This window comes from Thunnus maccoyii, chromosome 23 (genome assembly GCF_910596095.1).
Source record: "Thunnus maccoyii chromosome 23, fThuMac1.1, whole genome shotgun sequence".
NCBI classification, from domain to species: Eukaryota; Metazoa; Chordata; class Actinopteri; order Scombriformes; family Scombridae; genus Thunnus; species Thunnus maccoyii.
In genome coordinates this window covers 14,680,995-14,696,687 of record NC_056555.1, presented here as the reverse complement: position 1 = coordinate 14,696,687, position 15,693 = coordinate 14,680,995, and the positions used below count along the sequence as shown (strand labels likewise).

The 15,693-nt window shown below is 40.3% G+C and overlaps 1 protein-coding gene across 2 annotated transcripts in view; it reads right to left on the bottom strand.

The window, feature by feature from the left end:
- The window catches only part of exoc4 (exocyst complex component 4), a 129,007-nt gene that overhangs the window by 7,395 nt on the left and 105,919 nt on the right, over positions 1 to 15,693 (bottom strand). The window contains exons 17-19 of one of the 2 annotated variants that reach the window (XM_042403262.1): positions 12,542 to 12,668; positions 9,704 to 9,882; positions 9,234 to 9,393 (exon numbers count right to left, since the gene is read on the bottom strand). In XM_042403262.1, the coding sequence (XP_042259196.1) occupies positions 9,234 to 9,393; positions 9,704 to 9,882; positions 12,542 to 12,668 (466 nt within the window). The remainder of the gene's footprint in view (positions 1 to 9,233; positions 9,394 to 9,703; positions 9,883 to 12,541; positions 12,669 to 15,693) is intronic. The other variant, XM_042403263.1, reaches the window with a different exon arrangement.

The window sequence follows — 15,693 nt, the reverse complement described above, 5'->3', positions numbered from 1 at the left end:
TGATGATCCTCTCCATCAGATGGAACTGAGGCTTGTTGCTGCAGTAACAGATACCAGGGCTACAGACACCAACAACAGTGCGACGGGACTTCCTTCCTTTCTTTTTTGGCAAACTCACAGTACATCAACACTTAGCAGGGTACATTTGACCAGATGTTGGCTGTGATGAACAGCTTGATGTTTACTAACGGAAATAGGAAGAGGATGAAAAGATATAGCCATTTTCCTGTTGTTCAGGTGTTTTAGTGTGAATGGAAATCTTTACAAAAACAACCTGAGAACCTTTAGTACCCTTAGACACATGTTTTTGTAACTAACAGCATCAATTTCACAAGTAACTGTTTTCAAAATTAGCTGGTATTGTGTGGATATAGTCTTTAAGTCCTTCTACCTCTAAAGTCTCTCTCCCTCCCCTCCTTCTGTCTTTCTCTCCCTCCAGAGCAATGCATTTGTCTCTCCTCTGGTAATGAGGAAAGGTCTGCAGAGACACGGACTGAAGCTTCATCAGCAAAGACCAGTCCCATCACGCTGCGCCATGCACAACACACAAACACACCGATACACACAATCTCACTGTCTTCATCAGCAAAGACCAGTGTCATCATGCTGTGAGGTGCACATACATAAACACATACACACGTACACACACACACAGACAGGCTTCATCAGCAAAGACCGGTCTCTTCATACTGCATCAAGCGCATGCACACACAGAAAAACAGGAGCAGAGAAAGGGAGGGGCTGGAAGAGGGGGGAAGAGAGAGAATAACAATTCAGCAGAGGCGGTGCAGGTGGTTGGACGGTAGCAAAAAAAGGAAAAAAAAAAAAATAAGGCAGGCAGAGAAAAATGAAGAAAAAGGGACTGAGAGGGGAGGAAGAGAGAGATAAAGAGAGACACAAGGTGACAGGAAGGGAGACAGAAACCGAGCGAAGTGACAGTGTACCAAAGCCAGGCCTAAATACAAACAGTTTTATCTGTTGACACCCACTACCTCCTGACACGGCCGTCAACTGTACTTATTACCACATTCTCTCTAGACGCACCAGCCTGTCACCTCGACATACACACACACACATGCACACACACAAAACCAAAGAGTTTATTTGCTGATGCGCGCACACACACCAGATCTACACGCAGACACCAGGGCGGTATACTTACAATACACAGTACACAAGGCTCTTGCACATTTCACACAAGCACAGCCGCACACTGCAGTAATTTCCAGCAGCAGACAGGTGGGGGTGATGGGCTGAACTCTGGGGCATCTCTACAGTGAGCCTGTCAGACTGGTGTTTAGCCTAGCTACGGGCTAAGGGGCCTGCGAGTTAGCTAGGTATGTTATGACAGCACTGCAACCTGCCTACACGGGTCACTAGGCAGCTCAGAGCTCCACCGTACGTGTGTGTGTGTGTGTGTGCGATAGTGTGTGTTATGAGTTTGTTGTGTGTGGGTGTGTGTCTGGAAAAAACATACCTTAAATGCTGTTGTGCCAGACATAGGAGATATTTACACTGACAAACATTTATTTAAATTCACCTTTGTGGTGGGACTTTTTTTTTCACACCTTGCAGTGGAAAACATGTCTGTAGTGTGTGGTGAATTTGCTTTTAGGAGCTAATCCTCTGTACTGGTGTGCTGCGGTAAAAAAAAATACTGTTCCAACAGAGTGATCATTTATCTAGCTACTCAGTCATTGTATAATTTGTTGACCAGTGGAGATGGTTCCAGTCTGCAGTTACATTCATGTCCTTTGCATTTGACAAAGCTTTTTATGACTTCATCACATTAAGCCAATCAACCAGTCGAAATTGTGAAATGTACCTTTAAGGCATACTGTGTTGCCTAGATACGAGAGAAGCAACATCATCAGACAGCGCCTTGTGTTCTTTGAGTTAGTCGGGTGGTGTACATGGACGGATGGATACATATTGTTGAGCTCCTATTTCCTTTAGCCTCTCAACTCAAGTGTAAGGTTAAGGTTACGGTGGCCTCTGTTTTGTTCATGTATGATAAAATAGTAGCTGTTCAACCGGGCTTGGTAAGGTTGATGTGTATGTTAGTAATACACGACGAGCATTGTGGAAATCCCAGTACCAGTGTGGCTGTGAGTTTTTGACCATCGTCTTCTTCCACACGGACCCAAACTGTTACAAACCTTAACTTACATATCATTTTAAACTATTTGTCGATAAACAGAAAATTAATCAGTATCACTTTGGTATCAGGACACATGTAAAGCAGAATGGAAGTTAAAAACAGGTGAAAGGAGGAAAAACCAAAAAAAGTCTTAGTTGCAACGTTCAAATAATCTTTTTAAATTTAGGCTTTAAGGTCACTTGCTAATCAAGCTGTGCAGCAAACAATATGTGCTTAGACTTCAAATCTCAGTGACAGCTAATTATTTTGGATTTCTATTAAGGGATACTAAATCTGTTGCCAAGCAAAATAAGCCCAAAATTTCTCCATAGGCTGAAGTGGACTGTTGCCAGGCAACACTGATAAAGTTTTGTTGTTTTGCTGTTTAAGATAAAAGACTCACCACCAAAGTCACTTGTTTATCTCATCTCTGCCTCTGTCAAGAAATCAGAAATCAGCATGTAGAGAGACAGACAGAGAGAGAGAGGTGGACACATAGGACAATAGAGATCAATGGAGTGACAAGGCTAAGGGTGCAGTCAATGCACACACACACACACACAAGCACGCACACACACAATACACAGATGTGATTTTGACATTGCAGTGACACACAGGTCTGCAGAATAGGACTGAGCCCCTGAACTGTGTCTGAGCAGATGGTCTGTGTGTGTCCACTTGTGTGTCAGCGTGTAGGTGCACGTGTGTGTTTGACCTTGACCCGCGTGCTGATCTTGATGCCAAACTCCTGACTGAGAGACACGAGACCGCCATAGGACCTCACTATACAAAAACACACATTCTCTCATACACACATTTGAGTTTTAACACCCTGTGCAACATTAAATTTGGACATACTGAACGCTTTCACAGCATTATACTGTGTATAAACATGGATTTGGCCACAAGGTGGCACTGTTTCCATATCCTTCTTCACAATCTATGGCAGAGAGAGAGAGAGAGAGAGAGAGAGAGAGAGAGAGAGAGAGAGAGAGAGAGAGAGAGAGAGAGAGAGAGAGAGAGAGAGAGAGAGAGAGAGAGAGAGAGAGAGAGAGAGAGAGAGAGAGAGAGGTGAGAGTGTGTGTCTCCATGAGTTCTGCAGTACCCGTTACCGGGCCTCTCCTTAGTTTTAACTCAGATCAATGATTATTACTGTGCCCTTGTCCAGGTCTCTCCCTCTGCCTCTCTCTTTCCCATATGAGCACACAGATGCAGAAAAACAGCCTACACACACTGACATGCACACACATAAGAACATTAAGTACACGGTATACAGGCAAGCATCTGCAGCCTTTCTCAAAAGCAAGCTTCCTGCTGTGATCACTTCCTTTCTTCATTTTGCTCTTTTTCTCCAGAGGTGGTCATAAAATACTGATGAATATTCAGCTTTTTTCTCACTTCCCTGCTGATTCTGGTGGGTCTCAGCATTTTTATGACAAAACTATTACATCATATACATACGTATTACAACAAAACTATTACGTCATATACGTACATATAGAGTTTAATCATCACCTGGAGTCTATCAGTCAACATCTATGACATATAGAAGATCCAGCTGTAAAACAATTCACTCTGTCAATCAGTTAACTTTAATATAACTTAATATATTAGAGCTTCAGACTCTGGGACCAACTGACAGAAACATCTGCTCTTTATGAATGCACCTACTCGCTGTCTAAAGATGTTGGATACTGTACTGTAATGTGCTTTACATTCTATTACAGGCTGTGATTATCTTATACAATGTACAACAATGTACAAACAGACTTAAAACTGTCAGAGCTGATGGTGAATTCAAGTCAGTTTTATAGGATCTGGAAAACAGTACTCTTGGTCAGTGTATTTACTTTGAAACTTATTGTTCTTACTGTATTTTATATTCAGATAATTTCTAAAATCCTGCTAGTTTATGCATCTTAACTGGATTTTGTCTGTTTACTTTCATTGTACCTAACTGGGCATCTTGTATACTCTTTTGTAGCATGTGACCATTGTCTTAGCCTGTTTACGCTGTTTGTATTTATTGTTGAAAACAAGAATTTTTCCTGGTTTAATAAAGGAAATGAGCAAAGTTTACATGCACTGTTTCCTATTTTACTTAAGCAGCCCACACAGGTAGATAAAAATCACTCGGTTTCGACCAAGCAGCAACCTCCAGGGCTGAAAAATGAAGCTAACATCAAGTGTCAAAAACTGCAGTTCCTCGAATGGCCACTTGAGGCTGGCTCCAGAAGCAAATCAATCCCCATTAACCCCCATGTTGAAATGCCCACCTTAACAACAGAAATAAAAATGTTTACAGCCTGGAGCAAAAAATGGTTTTGGTCTCTATAACTAATTTCTCTGTTCATGACAACAGTACTGAGGTTGAATTTTTATATAACTCACCTGTTTACATTTTATTAAGGCTTAAAGATATGCATAATTAAGGGCGTGGCCACTTTGAGTGACAGGTGGGTGCCGTCACAGGCAAGTCGCTACCATGGCGTCAAAGTTGGTTAGGTAGCGTAATGTAACGTAACGCCAAGGTACACTAGCACCTCGATGCTGAGGTCAGTGGTTGGTACGTTTGAAAAAAAAAAGACTGTGGTGTGTATTTTTTAACCCCCACAATGCCACTACGGGTGTTTTTTTCTGGGGCAACTTCAGATTGTGCCCGACACATAAACGACCCACAGTGAGGTTAAACCCGTGGGAAGACGTTCTGGGGTAAGATGAAAGAGGCTCATTTAGGTTAACCAAGACCGGTGGTGAGTCTGTGTCATGTGGGAAAAGGGAGGTGCTGTTATGCTCATGGCTTCAGAGACCTAGTTCACCTTATAAATTGTGTACACATGGCGAAATACTTTCTGAGTTTTCACTTATTAATTCTCAAATTAAGTGGGTTTTATTTTGCATCTTATGTTACATTAATGATTTTTGTTTTGTTTACATTTTTTTATGTTCATTTTTTCATGTGGAGAATTTGGTGCATGCAATTTATTTTGTTGTAAAGCACTTTGAGCTGCATTTCTTATATGAAAGGTGCGACAAATAAAATTAGTACAAATAAAGTTATTATTATTATCATTATTATTATTATTATTGTTATTATTATAAGAGGCTTCTCTGTGTGCAGCCACCTAGCTAGCATCTACCAACAGCCTGCATGTGAGGCGTTTATAGGACATCTGTAAATTGTAGCTAGAGAAAAAAAACCTGGGTTACACTCTCCCCCTCTAAACTGCATGAGTCTCTGCATGCACATTGGTCACACGCTGCACCTCCCACCACCACGACTTAATTCTCAACCTGTGGGAAACACTGATGTGTGCATTTCGATGCACTTACTGTATACAGTTTAGCATGTATTGTATATTTATGTTTCATAGTGTTAGAAATGATTGTATATCAGTGTACATCTTCTGAAAAAGATCTGATCTGGATTTAATCAGTTTAGAAGCCTGAAAATATTACTTACCTCAAAGACATTAAAATTAATAGTGACCTCTCAGAAAAGCCAAAAATGCATAATTCTATCTTATTTTCATGGTCAAATTACTCTCTCATTTGGGCCGTATGGTCAGTAACACTAGCAGGTGTGAACTACATAGCATACTTTATGAATATTCAGGTCCTACACATAAATATGGTGATTTCAAAATGCTGATTGGTTTGACTGAGTGTCTGTGCATGGGTGAGAGCAAGGGACACATATTACATGTGTGTGTGCGACTGTGTGTGTGGGTTTGTGCGTGTGTGTGTGTGTGTTTGCTAGAGTTGGTGTGTCTTCAAGCCAGAGGACAGCCAATCCAAAAAGCCATGAATGTGTAAACAATGTGCTCTGCAATTCCCAATCAACACATCCACACAACCCACGCCTCGTAATCAGAGAGATTGGGAGAAAGAGAGATAAGACAGGAAAGCCATCACTGGCATTTCTCCATAATCAAAGTCGACAGAGGGTAGAAATAACATACTAATCAATGGTCCTCCACATCCAGTACAGTTCAGGGGCCTCATTTATAACCGTTGCCTTTGCACAAAACAGGGCCTGAAAGAGGCGTACACCACTTCTCACACAAAAGTTGGGATCTATAAAAACAAACTTGATGGGAGAATGTATGCACCTGTGTGGAAACTCTGACCTATGCGTACAAACATTTGAGACACAGGAAACTGGCGACACAGATGGTGAGGTGGTGAATTGAAGCCAGATTGTATAATGATTCTTCTCACACATTTCACTTAATATCAAATATTGATTATAGATCCACTGTCACATAAACATTCAAGCCAGTAGTGTTACTTGTTCTTGCGCTGTAACTATTCCATAAGCACCTTTAAATTTTAAAAGATATAAGCCAACTTAAATCTTAACCAATTCCATCTATGATTAACTATTAATGAAATATTGAGCGCAACACACTGTCTCACCATCACATTCCCAAACCCCAGAGCGCAGAGGAGAGGGCCGGCTTACCTTTCCCCGATATTAATGAATGTGAAAATATGGATTCATTTTCACCTCAGCCATGTTAACAAACTGATGAAATTATCATCATCAGTCGTAGAAATCCAACATGACATAATAACTTTAAAGAATTGCAGAGAGCGCCAATAGGTTTTTAATAATATCTTCTAATACTGTGCATATATCACCAAGTATGATTTTAGTTTTCATATGGGAGTTTTTGTGTGTAAAATCGCTGCAGTAAACACAACTGTGCTGTCAGGTGCACAGAGCACGCTGGAGACCTTGTGGTGACTGCCACAACACACTCTGCCTTCTCCAGTCATCTCACCGTCACATCTTCACCACCTGCACTCATCTATGGATTTTGTAAATTTGAGAAACTCCTGTATGCTGGAGTAAATATAAATGAATACCGTGCCTCCACAACTCCATATATTGACAGTGTGCAGGAGTGCACCTCTTGGCATCTACCTCCATGTCTGACCACTTTGTTTAATTTCGAAAATTGTTTCGTTTGTTGCACCGACTTCATTACCAGCTGCTGCAGCTGTCAGCCTCTCAAACTTTCTTCTGTTTCTAACACTGCTGCCATTCTCCACAGGAACAGCATGTAGGTTAGACCTACATCAATAGTCATGCATTGACCATTTATGTTTAGTTGTGGGAGTGAAAGAGGTTGGATATGAGGCTGATCCACGTGTGCACATTTCCAGGTGGACTGTGATTTATAAAGGAAACATTGTGTTCAAATGTGTGTGCACATGGTTTGATAAATCTGATTATCTTTTGGGGCACACCATTTTTGGCTTTCGTGTGCAGGTACGCTTTTAGTATGGATCCTATGCATTGTTTTATAAATGAGGCCCCAGGTCATTTCGGTTTACATCTTTGTTTTTTTCCCTGAGTGAAACTTGGCTTGCAGTAGCGGCGTACAAAACAATAGCAATGTCCATACACCAACAGCACATAGACACTCATCCACTCAATCGTATGACACACTCATAACGATGCTGAGAACCGTGAAAAGAAGCTAATTAACCCTAGAACACAGCATGAAAACAAGGCTGACCGCAGTGAACAAATTTTTTAAACAATGTTACAATAGATGCAGAAAGACTGAGAAGGTAAGCAAAAGTGTTTTAAGAGATATCTGAGGTGCTGCCTTAAAAATAAATTCACTGGAAGGAACAAAAGATAAGAATAAACTTCTTATTGTTCTGAAACATCAAAGTTGGCCTTTATCAGGTCCTCACAGTCAAAACCTTCATTGAGGATCATGTGAGAAGGTTGTCATGGTCAAAACCTCAAGTTTTTGGAACAATTAAAAGTGTCTGTTTTTCCTCTTTTGCTGCTTTTACTGAGTAATCTATAATGACTAACATGAAGAAAAAAGAAAAAGCAAGACAGGGAAAGAAATAGTGGAAAAAGATGATACCCATTGACAGCCGAAAACAAAGCTGTTACGTCTGCAATTCAAGCTGATAACATTTTATCTTTCTCCTGTCATACTTGTCTCATTACATCTTCCTGTTTTTTCCCCTATATCTCCATCTGTACCTTTCTAGCCTTCATCTCTGACTACTCTATTCTATCTCCTATCCATACAGTCTTCTCTAAGTCCATTCTATGCCTTTCCTATGAAAGACATCTTTTCTGTGACTTCCTTTCAGTTAGTTTTTCAATTTTCCTCCCCACAAGCCCTCCCTTCTTTCTCCGTCTTTCCATCACCCCTCCTCTCACGTTCTCTCTCCTGTCAAGGACACAAGCTTCTGAAAGAGTGAAAAAAAAAACATATGAATACTATTAATCTCTCTTTTTCTGTCTCTGTCTCTTTCTTTGCCTCCTTTTCTCTCCTGCTCCTTTCCTCCATCTTGCACACAAAGATATCTGAGCACTGATTTCCCCCTTGCCTGTCAAGGATGGTCAGTATTGGACCAACAGCAGGTAGACTCACAAAATATAAATGTATGAGTCATAAATAAACACCAACAACTGCATGCACACAGACACACAGTGCGGTTGACAATCTGTTTGACCATCTGTCTGCCTTGTGCATTGACATTGTTGCTGTCTGACATAGTGCACGTTTGTGTGTGTGTCGGTGCAGGTATGTACTTTAACTGACATAAGCTGAAAAACTGTAGCAGCCGGTCAGTATTGTCCATTTTATGATTTGATGGCTTCATAATGCAGTGAAATTTATTATACAGTATGACTGAGAAATGTTAAATTTGGAATGATTCTACTACACTGCAGATCCAACATAAATATGTGTTAATATTATTATTTTTAAGATTATAATTATTTTTTCAAGGGAGAGTCCTTTGGTATCAGAGGCTTTATCACCATGACAACAGCAACACTCAAGAGAAAACAGCAAGGACTTAAAAAGTGTTGGCAAGAAAATAATTTAGAGACACTGAATGTTTGCCACCAGTTACTTCAGTCCAAGGCTATCACCCTTTACAAGCCCATATTGGTGTGAACCTGTTATACAACTGAAGCAATGCTGGCTCAATCTATGGTATTGACATGTGGGTGCATTCCAGTTTTGAACCCCCCCCCCCAAAAAAAAAATGCTCCAGGTGAGCTGCAGTTCCCGTTGACCCCGTGAAAATGTGAAAAGACTCTGACCTGGCAAAGTCGAGGTCGGCCTCCCTGGACATGGTGATGTTGGTGAGGTTCTGTTGGAGGACAAAGATGTTCCTGCACATCTTCTTGATGCCAGACTCGCTGATCCTCTTAAAATACTGGGCCCCATTGATCAGAATACAGGAGATAAGATGACCCAGACCTGGTGGGGGGAAAGGGATGTGAGGGAACAAGAGAAATAGAAAGAGAAGATGATGGTGGTCAGAAAAAAAAATCAAAGGAGAGAGGGGCATTAAAAGGGGAAGGAGAGGGAGAAATGGATAAAAAAAAAAACATCAAAGTATCAACAAGTACCTGCAAACATTTTACAGGTGGGCTCTGATATTGAACACGCTCCATAAATCTATATCACAAAGATTAACTTTAGCTTGAAAAAGGGTAGGTGAGCTGTATTTCTCACACAGACCAGACAGTCTAGTATACTTAAATCCAGCAGAGCAGTCCTTGCTGACCTTCGAAGATGTACTGAAACTTGTGCTGCTGCAGGGCAGCCCCCATGGCCTCCTCTATGGCGGAGATGTCCTTGTTGAGTTTGACCACCAGTGGATCGTAGTCCATGCTCTCCACATTTGCCACAATGGCATAATTGCCTTGCTTGGTCAGGGGGATCAGGTAATGGAAACAATGCACTCTGGCATTGGCAGCATGTGGCAGGGAGATAAAAGAGAAGGTGAGAAATTAGATGTTGGAAAAATATTTAAATATGTTCTCTATGCCCCTGCTGATTTTGTTATAATGCCCAGTAGTGTCACCCAGATCTCCTCCCAGTTCTCTGTTGATATCTTTAATTCAGATATCTAATTCTTGGAGGACAGCATGTCAAAGACAGAGAGAAAAGAGCCTCTTATAAAAAGGTGAGTATTTTTCAGGTGTATTTGGAGAATTTAGAGAATAACTGCATTTTCAAGGGCACTGAGTCTTCCTACTCCTCAAGCCCCACTAATGTGTATACCTACTCTAAAACCTATAATTGCTACAGAAATCATTACATTTAGAGCACTCATAATATAACAACTTCTTAAGCTACCACTATATCACTGCTGGATACTACTCAGCGACGAAATCTGATTAGTTGAGGGCAACCTGTAGAGCACGGTGCTAAATATACTGTACACCACTTAGAGGTGTAAAAAAGACTCCACCATTGAGTACAAATATGCTGTATAACTCTTAGAGGTATAAAAAGACTTCAACATCGAGTACATTTCCAGCCTAAAGCCAATAAAAAAGTCTTCCACTTCAGCTCTTGTGCTCAAATTCAACAGCCTGAGAATTTATGTGAATCTCCTTCATACAATAACTTCTTCATGTCTGAAAACAATGGTGAATTGTGGCTTCAAAAGTATTTAATTACATTATTGTATTGTAATTCTTGCTTCTTCCGAGGGATAACTGAATGAAGATGTTGATGTTGCCCAGTAAACAGTTCCAGTGGAGTAACTGTGGGTTGAGAACCCTTTTCTTGGCAAGATTTTTCTTGTGTAATTTCAGGTCAAATTACACAAGTATAATCTTTTGTATATGGGCTCATGATCAACAGGCTGATCTGACTTTACAAAAGAATATCAGAAAATGTTAGAATGTTCTAATTGCATTTTAAATTAATTTTACTTCTTGATCACTGTTACGTAACATACCATTTTCTGGCTCTGGATGAAAATAAAACTCATCTATGAGAAACAAAACAACCCACTCTCTTTTTTTCCATGTTCACATTTAATGTCCATATATCATATTGTATATCTTTAATATTACTTTTAGAACTTTGTAAAGATTTTAACCTATCCTTTAACAATATTATACTTCTCTTTGTCCATCTAAAACCTTACATCATAGTCTGAGGTCCTTGGTGACTATCTTTAAGTCCATATAAGGCTCATTTCTGTCTAGACGCAAGGAGTCAATACTCTCATAATTCCATAATCACAGTGCCCCGAGCAGAAAGGTATAAAATGATATGGGTGAATGTCTCTTCCCCCTAAGGCAAAGCCAACAACTACACCGCATTTTCAAAACCTCCATCTCACTTCCGTCTCACTTTATTCAATCATTTTTCCCACTTAGCTACTGTATCTCCCTTCTTTAACCCCCACACTCATCTCTCTCCCATCTCTTCCACCCTCCCCTCTTGCTCCCTTCCTCATGGCTTCATTTAGCTGGTACCACTATCAGGGGAAATTTGCTAGATGGGGAGAGTCAATGGAGTGTAGCATATAGCTAGACATCAGCCTCAGGGAGGGTTTTCTACTGAAATCATAAACAATATTGCATAAGTTACACAATAGTCTACGGGGAAATAGTGGTACATGAAGGGATGGAAGGAAGGGGAGAGGGATGATGGAGGACTATTAGTGATTGTGGGGGGAGAAAGTACATGGTGTGGTAAATTAACTTGGATAATGACATTCAGAACACATATCCAGTACATGGTTTTAATTCCTGAACTTCCCAAACTGTCATTTAGTGTAGAAGTGTGATACTACATGTTCTTTTTGTCCATATGATTTAGTGACACGTCCTCTAAGCTTGTGTTTTATGTTTATTGTAACTGGTTGGTAAATTATTCAAACTCAACCTCAAATTATCTGTTTCATAAAGTCGGGAGGGATATGGATGAGTAATATCAACTCACTGATACCAGTTTTCTTCAGACGAAGGTGAGAGTGGGTGTAGGAACAATATAATTTTCTACAGCTACGTGGTTTCTTTGGTCTACACCTGACGGTCTTTCAAAAGGTGTTTATTTGTTACCTTGAAGAAAATGAATTATGACCCTGAAACATTCAGCGATGTAACATCAATTTTCAAACCAATAATAGGTCAACCTCACACAACCCGATTCAATTTAAACACTATGTTTCCACATAGTGGCTAAAAGTTCTATGATTTCCTAAAAAAGGTACACAAATAAGCAACATCCAACAGTCAACATCTAATTCATAAATGTTTTTCAAGTCCCCTTCTAAAATCCACTTCAATTTAACAACAGAAATTGAATAATGATATGATAGACGATGCTGCCATTAAAAATAAGATTGAAAATCTTAAAGAGATTGAAAGTACAGATTCTGCTGCTCTAGGTTCATCAGGCAGGTTGTTCCAAATAGAAAAACTCACCATTACAGTACTTTCAATTTTAGACTGAAGTGTTTAGAAAGGTCCTGCCTGAGAATCTGAGGCTCAAACAGTAACATGAACACTAGAAAACAAATGTAACAAAACAAAAAATCTGTTAAAGTTTATATTTCTCCTATTTCTGTGAAATGTGTGAGTGAGTTTTTTCTGCATACCTGACCTCCAGGTGCAATACCAGGAGACAGCGGTCGGCAATGTCCTGGAAGCCCCTGGACAGGTCACTCAGGGTCTGGAGAATCTGCTCTCTGCTCCGCTCACTCTCACCAACCACCTGGCTGTCTGCTGAGCATGGAGACATGTCTGAGTCTACAGAATATACCATTAACAATCACAATTGTACCAAACAGGGCCAGCAGAGGTGGACCCTCATTTCACCAGAGAAGAAGAGAAAGAAGTCGCCATATTGATACCTTGTTGAAGAGCCCTTGAGCCTGACCTTCCTGTGGGTAGTCACAAATGTGTCATTATTCGTGTGACCTACTTGTGCACACATACACTGAACTGTACTCCAAGGTGATGTCACTTAATACCAACATAATCAGGCAAATGGCACCAGTACTTACATTACACACAAAGGAAAACTATTAGTTCAACTTCACACACTTTCCGAGTCCTTCAGCATGGTCTTGTACTTTCTTCTCGCCACTTGTGCTGAGACAGCAAGAGCATGTGTCAGTGAACTGCACTGTGAACCACACAAAAGACCTGTGTGTATGTGAGTGTGAAAGAGAGAGAGAGCAACAGAGCATGATGAGTGTATATAAATTCAGCCCAGTGTAGATCAATGGCCATAAATTAGCAAGGGGAGGAAAGGGAGAGAAATTGGCCCCGTCACTCATATGTAAGTCTATTTGGTCAATGAGGCGAGTTTGTGTGTGTGTGTGTGTGTGTGTGTGAGAGTGTGTGTACAAAGAGTGACTGTTGAGCAGGAGAATGCAGGGGTCCACGATCGATGTGCCGCAGTCAAAGCCAGCTCCCCAGTTACTCTTCCTGCCCTTCTGAAGGTCACACATGCATGCATGCTCGCACACACACACACACAACTAGGGACAGAGAGGCAGCAAGTCTAAACTAAGGCTGAAATAACCTGTTCATCTGTCTTCCCTCAATATGAGTGATACTTCTGACTGATATTTCCCAAAACTGATAGGAGGTGGAATACACAAAAAGCAATATGTAGCTCCGAACCTTTTGTACTTGTTTGTTCACTGGTTCATTCACACAAAGTAGATTTGCCCAAACCTAAGCGCATTTAAAATAACAATACCAAGAAAAGTAGCTGAAAATGTGGACTGACTGGAAAATCTGCTGGAGTGGTACACTAATATAAACTGAAAAAATTACTTCCACAATGGTGAAGTAGCTTGGATATGCAAGTTTTCCAGTTAAGTGGAAAATATTCTATAGTTGTTACAGCAATGGTGTTAATTTCAAAGAGGAATATATTTGCATATTCCCCACATTAAGGCCAATTTAAGCTCTAAACTTTACTATGCACAGACTGTATTCCAGAAACTCATTATATCAAAGTAATTCTGAGCCTCATTTTGTATGTGCTGGTGAATATGCCCTTTTCTCCCCATTATAGTTACTTCAAATTAACCCTTGATAAGATAAGAGACCATTGGCTTAGGCAAACAGCAGACAGGTATGAGTCGAGGCCGTCCAATCAACACAGCAAACAAACCCAGCGTTGTGATGTGACATCAGTGACAGCTTCTCGTATGGCTTGTGTGTGTGACATGAAGAGATAAAGGCTGGAGATTGCATTTCCTATTAAAAGCGTGCATGAGGTGTGTGGATTTATGTATGAAGACGCGTTAAATGTATGCGCTGTATGTATGAACTCACTTGCAAGTTAACTGTCTTCTTGAGTAAACCTCTTGATAATGTGCGTTGTGTGTGCTGACACTGCAGTGCAGAGACACAGAACACTTGCAGCAGTTACTGAGACTTTGACCAAGGTTAAGAAATACTTAGACTTGAGTTATATTTTTTTCAATAAAAAGGAAAACCTGACCATATGGGACACTTCAAACTGCTCAGCTCTGTTCACTTCGACAAAAAATGTGTGGTTTTAGAAGGAATGCAACAGTTACAGGAACATTTTATTTGGCAAAATCACAGATTTTGTATCAATCAATTATAAACTATTTGTAAAAAAACCCCAAAGGTTTACCGCAGTATCCTCTCTCATTTTTTGTTCAACAAACTTGTTAGTAACCACAAATTATGAGCCATACTTCCCTCTTTTTAATCAGTTTAATTGTTACTACAGCACTGTGAGTTTTGAAAAAATCAGGAGGCAGGGTGGCTCGCAATCAGTCTTTATTTTTGTTAAGCTGTGTAATTCAAATTAAACCTGACTGAGAGCAGAACTAAGATTTACTTAATTCAACAGACTGGACAAACACTGCAGTGACTTTGTGTGTTTAGCAGTACGTTTGTGTTTTTAAAGAAAATGTCAATCAACATGAGTGTTACTGTGCTGAAATTTATATAACGTCTACACTAGTGACAAGTGGAGATATTTTCCTCTCTTCCGCCGGGCAGAAAACAGCACCTGCCATGGATTAGATCTTTTGGTGAGTAGTATCAATATTAATCCAGCTAAATGAGCCACATGAACAACAAACAAGATTGCTCTCAACAGAAAAAAAAAATCTACAATGATTTCTCAAGGGAGTGGAGCATAATGACATTAATTGACTTCCTCTGATTGTATTTAGCTGTTGTTGTTTATTTTTCCTGGTCAACTTATCAGATCATTAATAGATGTAGAGGCTGGCACTGGAACATAATATTGCATTACAAGGATATTACTTATACAGCTGAGTAAACTGAGACCTACATTAAGTGATCTATGACATTTACTGATGTCTATCGGCAGCAAAGGAATGGTAAAAATGTGAAGTGTGTGGGGCAGCTAGCAGATGGTTAGCTGTACATTAAGATATAACATTTAATAATTAAATAAAGTATTAGTTTAGGCACTTAAGAAAAGGTACATGATGTATATTTGTAATGATATAGACTGTCACTCTGTGTGTCTTCACATTGTGAGAGAGAGCAAGAGCATGTCGCTTGCTCTGTATGTGGGAGTGTTTTCCCTCCAAGTGTGTGTGTATGCGCACAGAGGCGTGCGTGTGTGTGTGTGCAAGTGTGTGTGAAAGTGACTCGAAGACTTCTGTTTCCTCTCATGTGCATTACACTTACTCACTTTGGCAGTGGAAGGGAGAAAAAAAAGGGCTCTCGGTGACACACGCTGCTGGAGGTCTCTCCGGGGGGTATCGGTGAAACGCACACA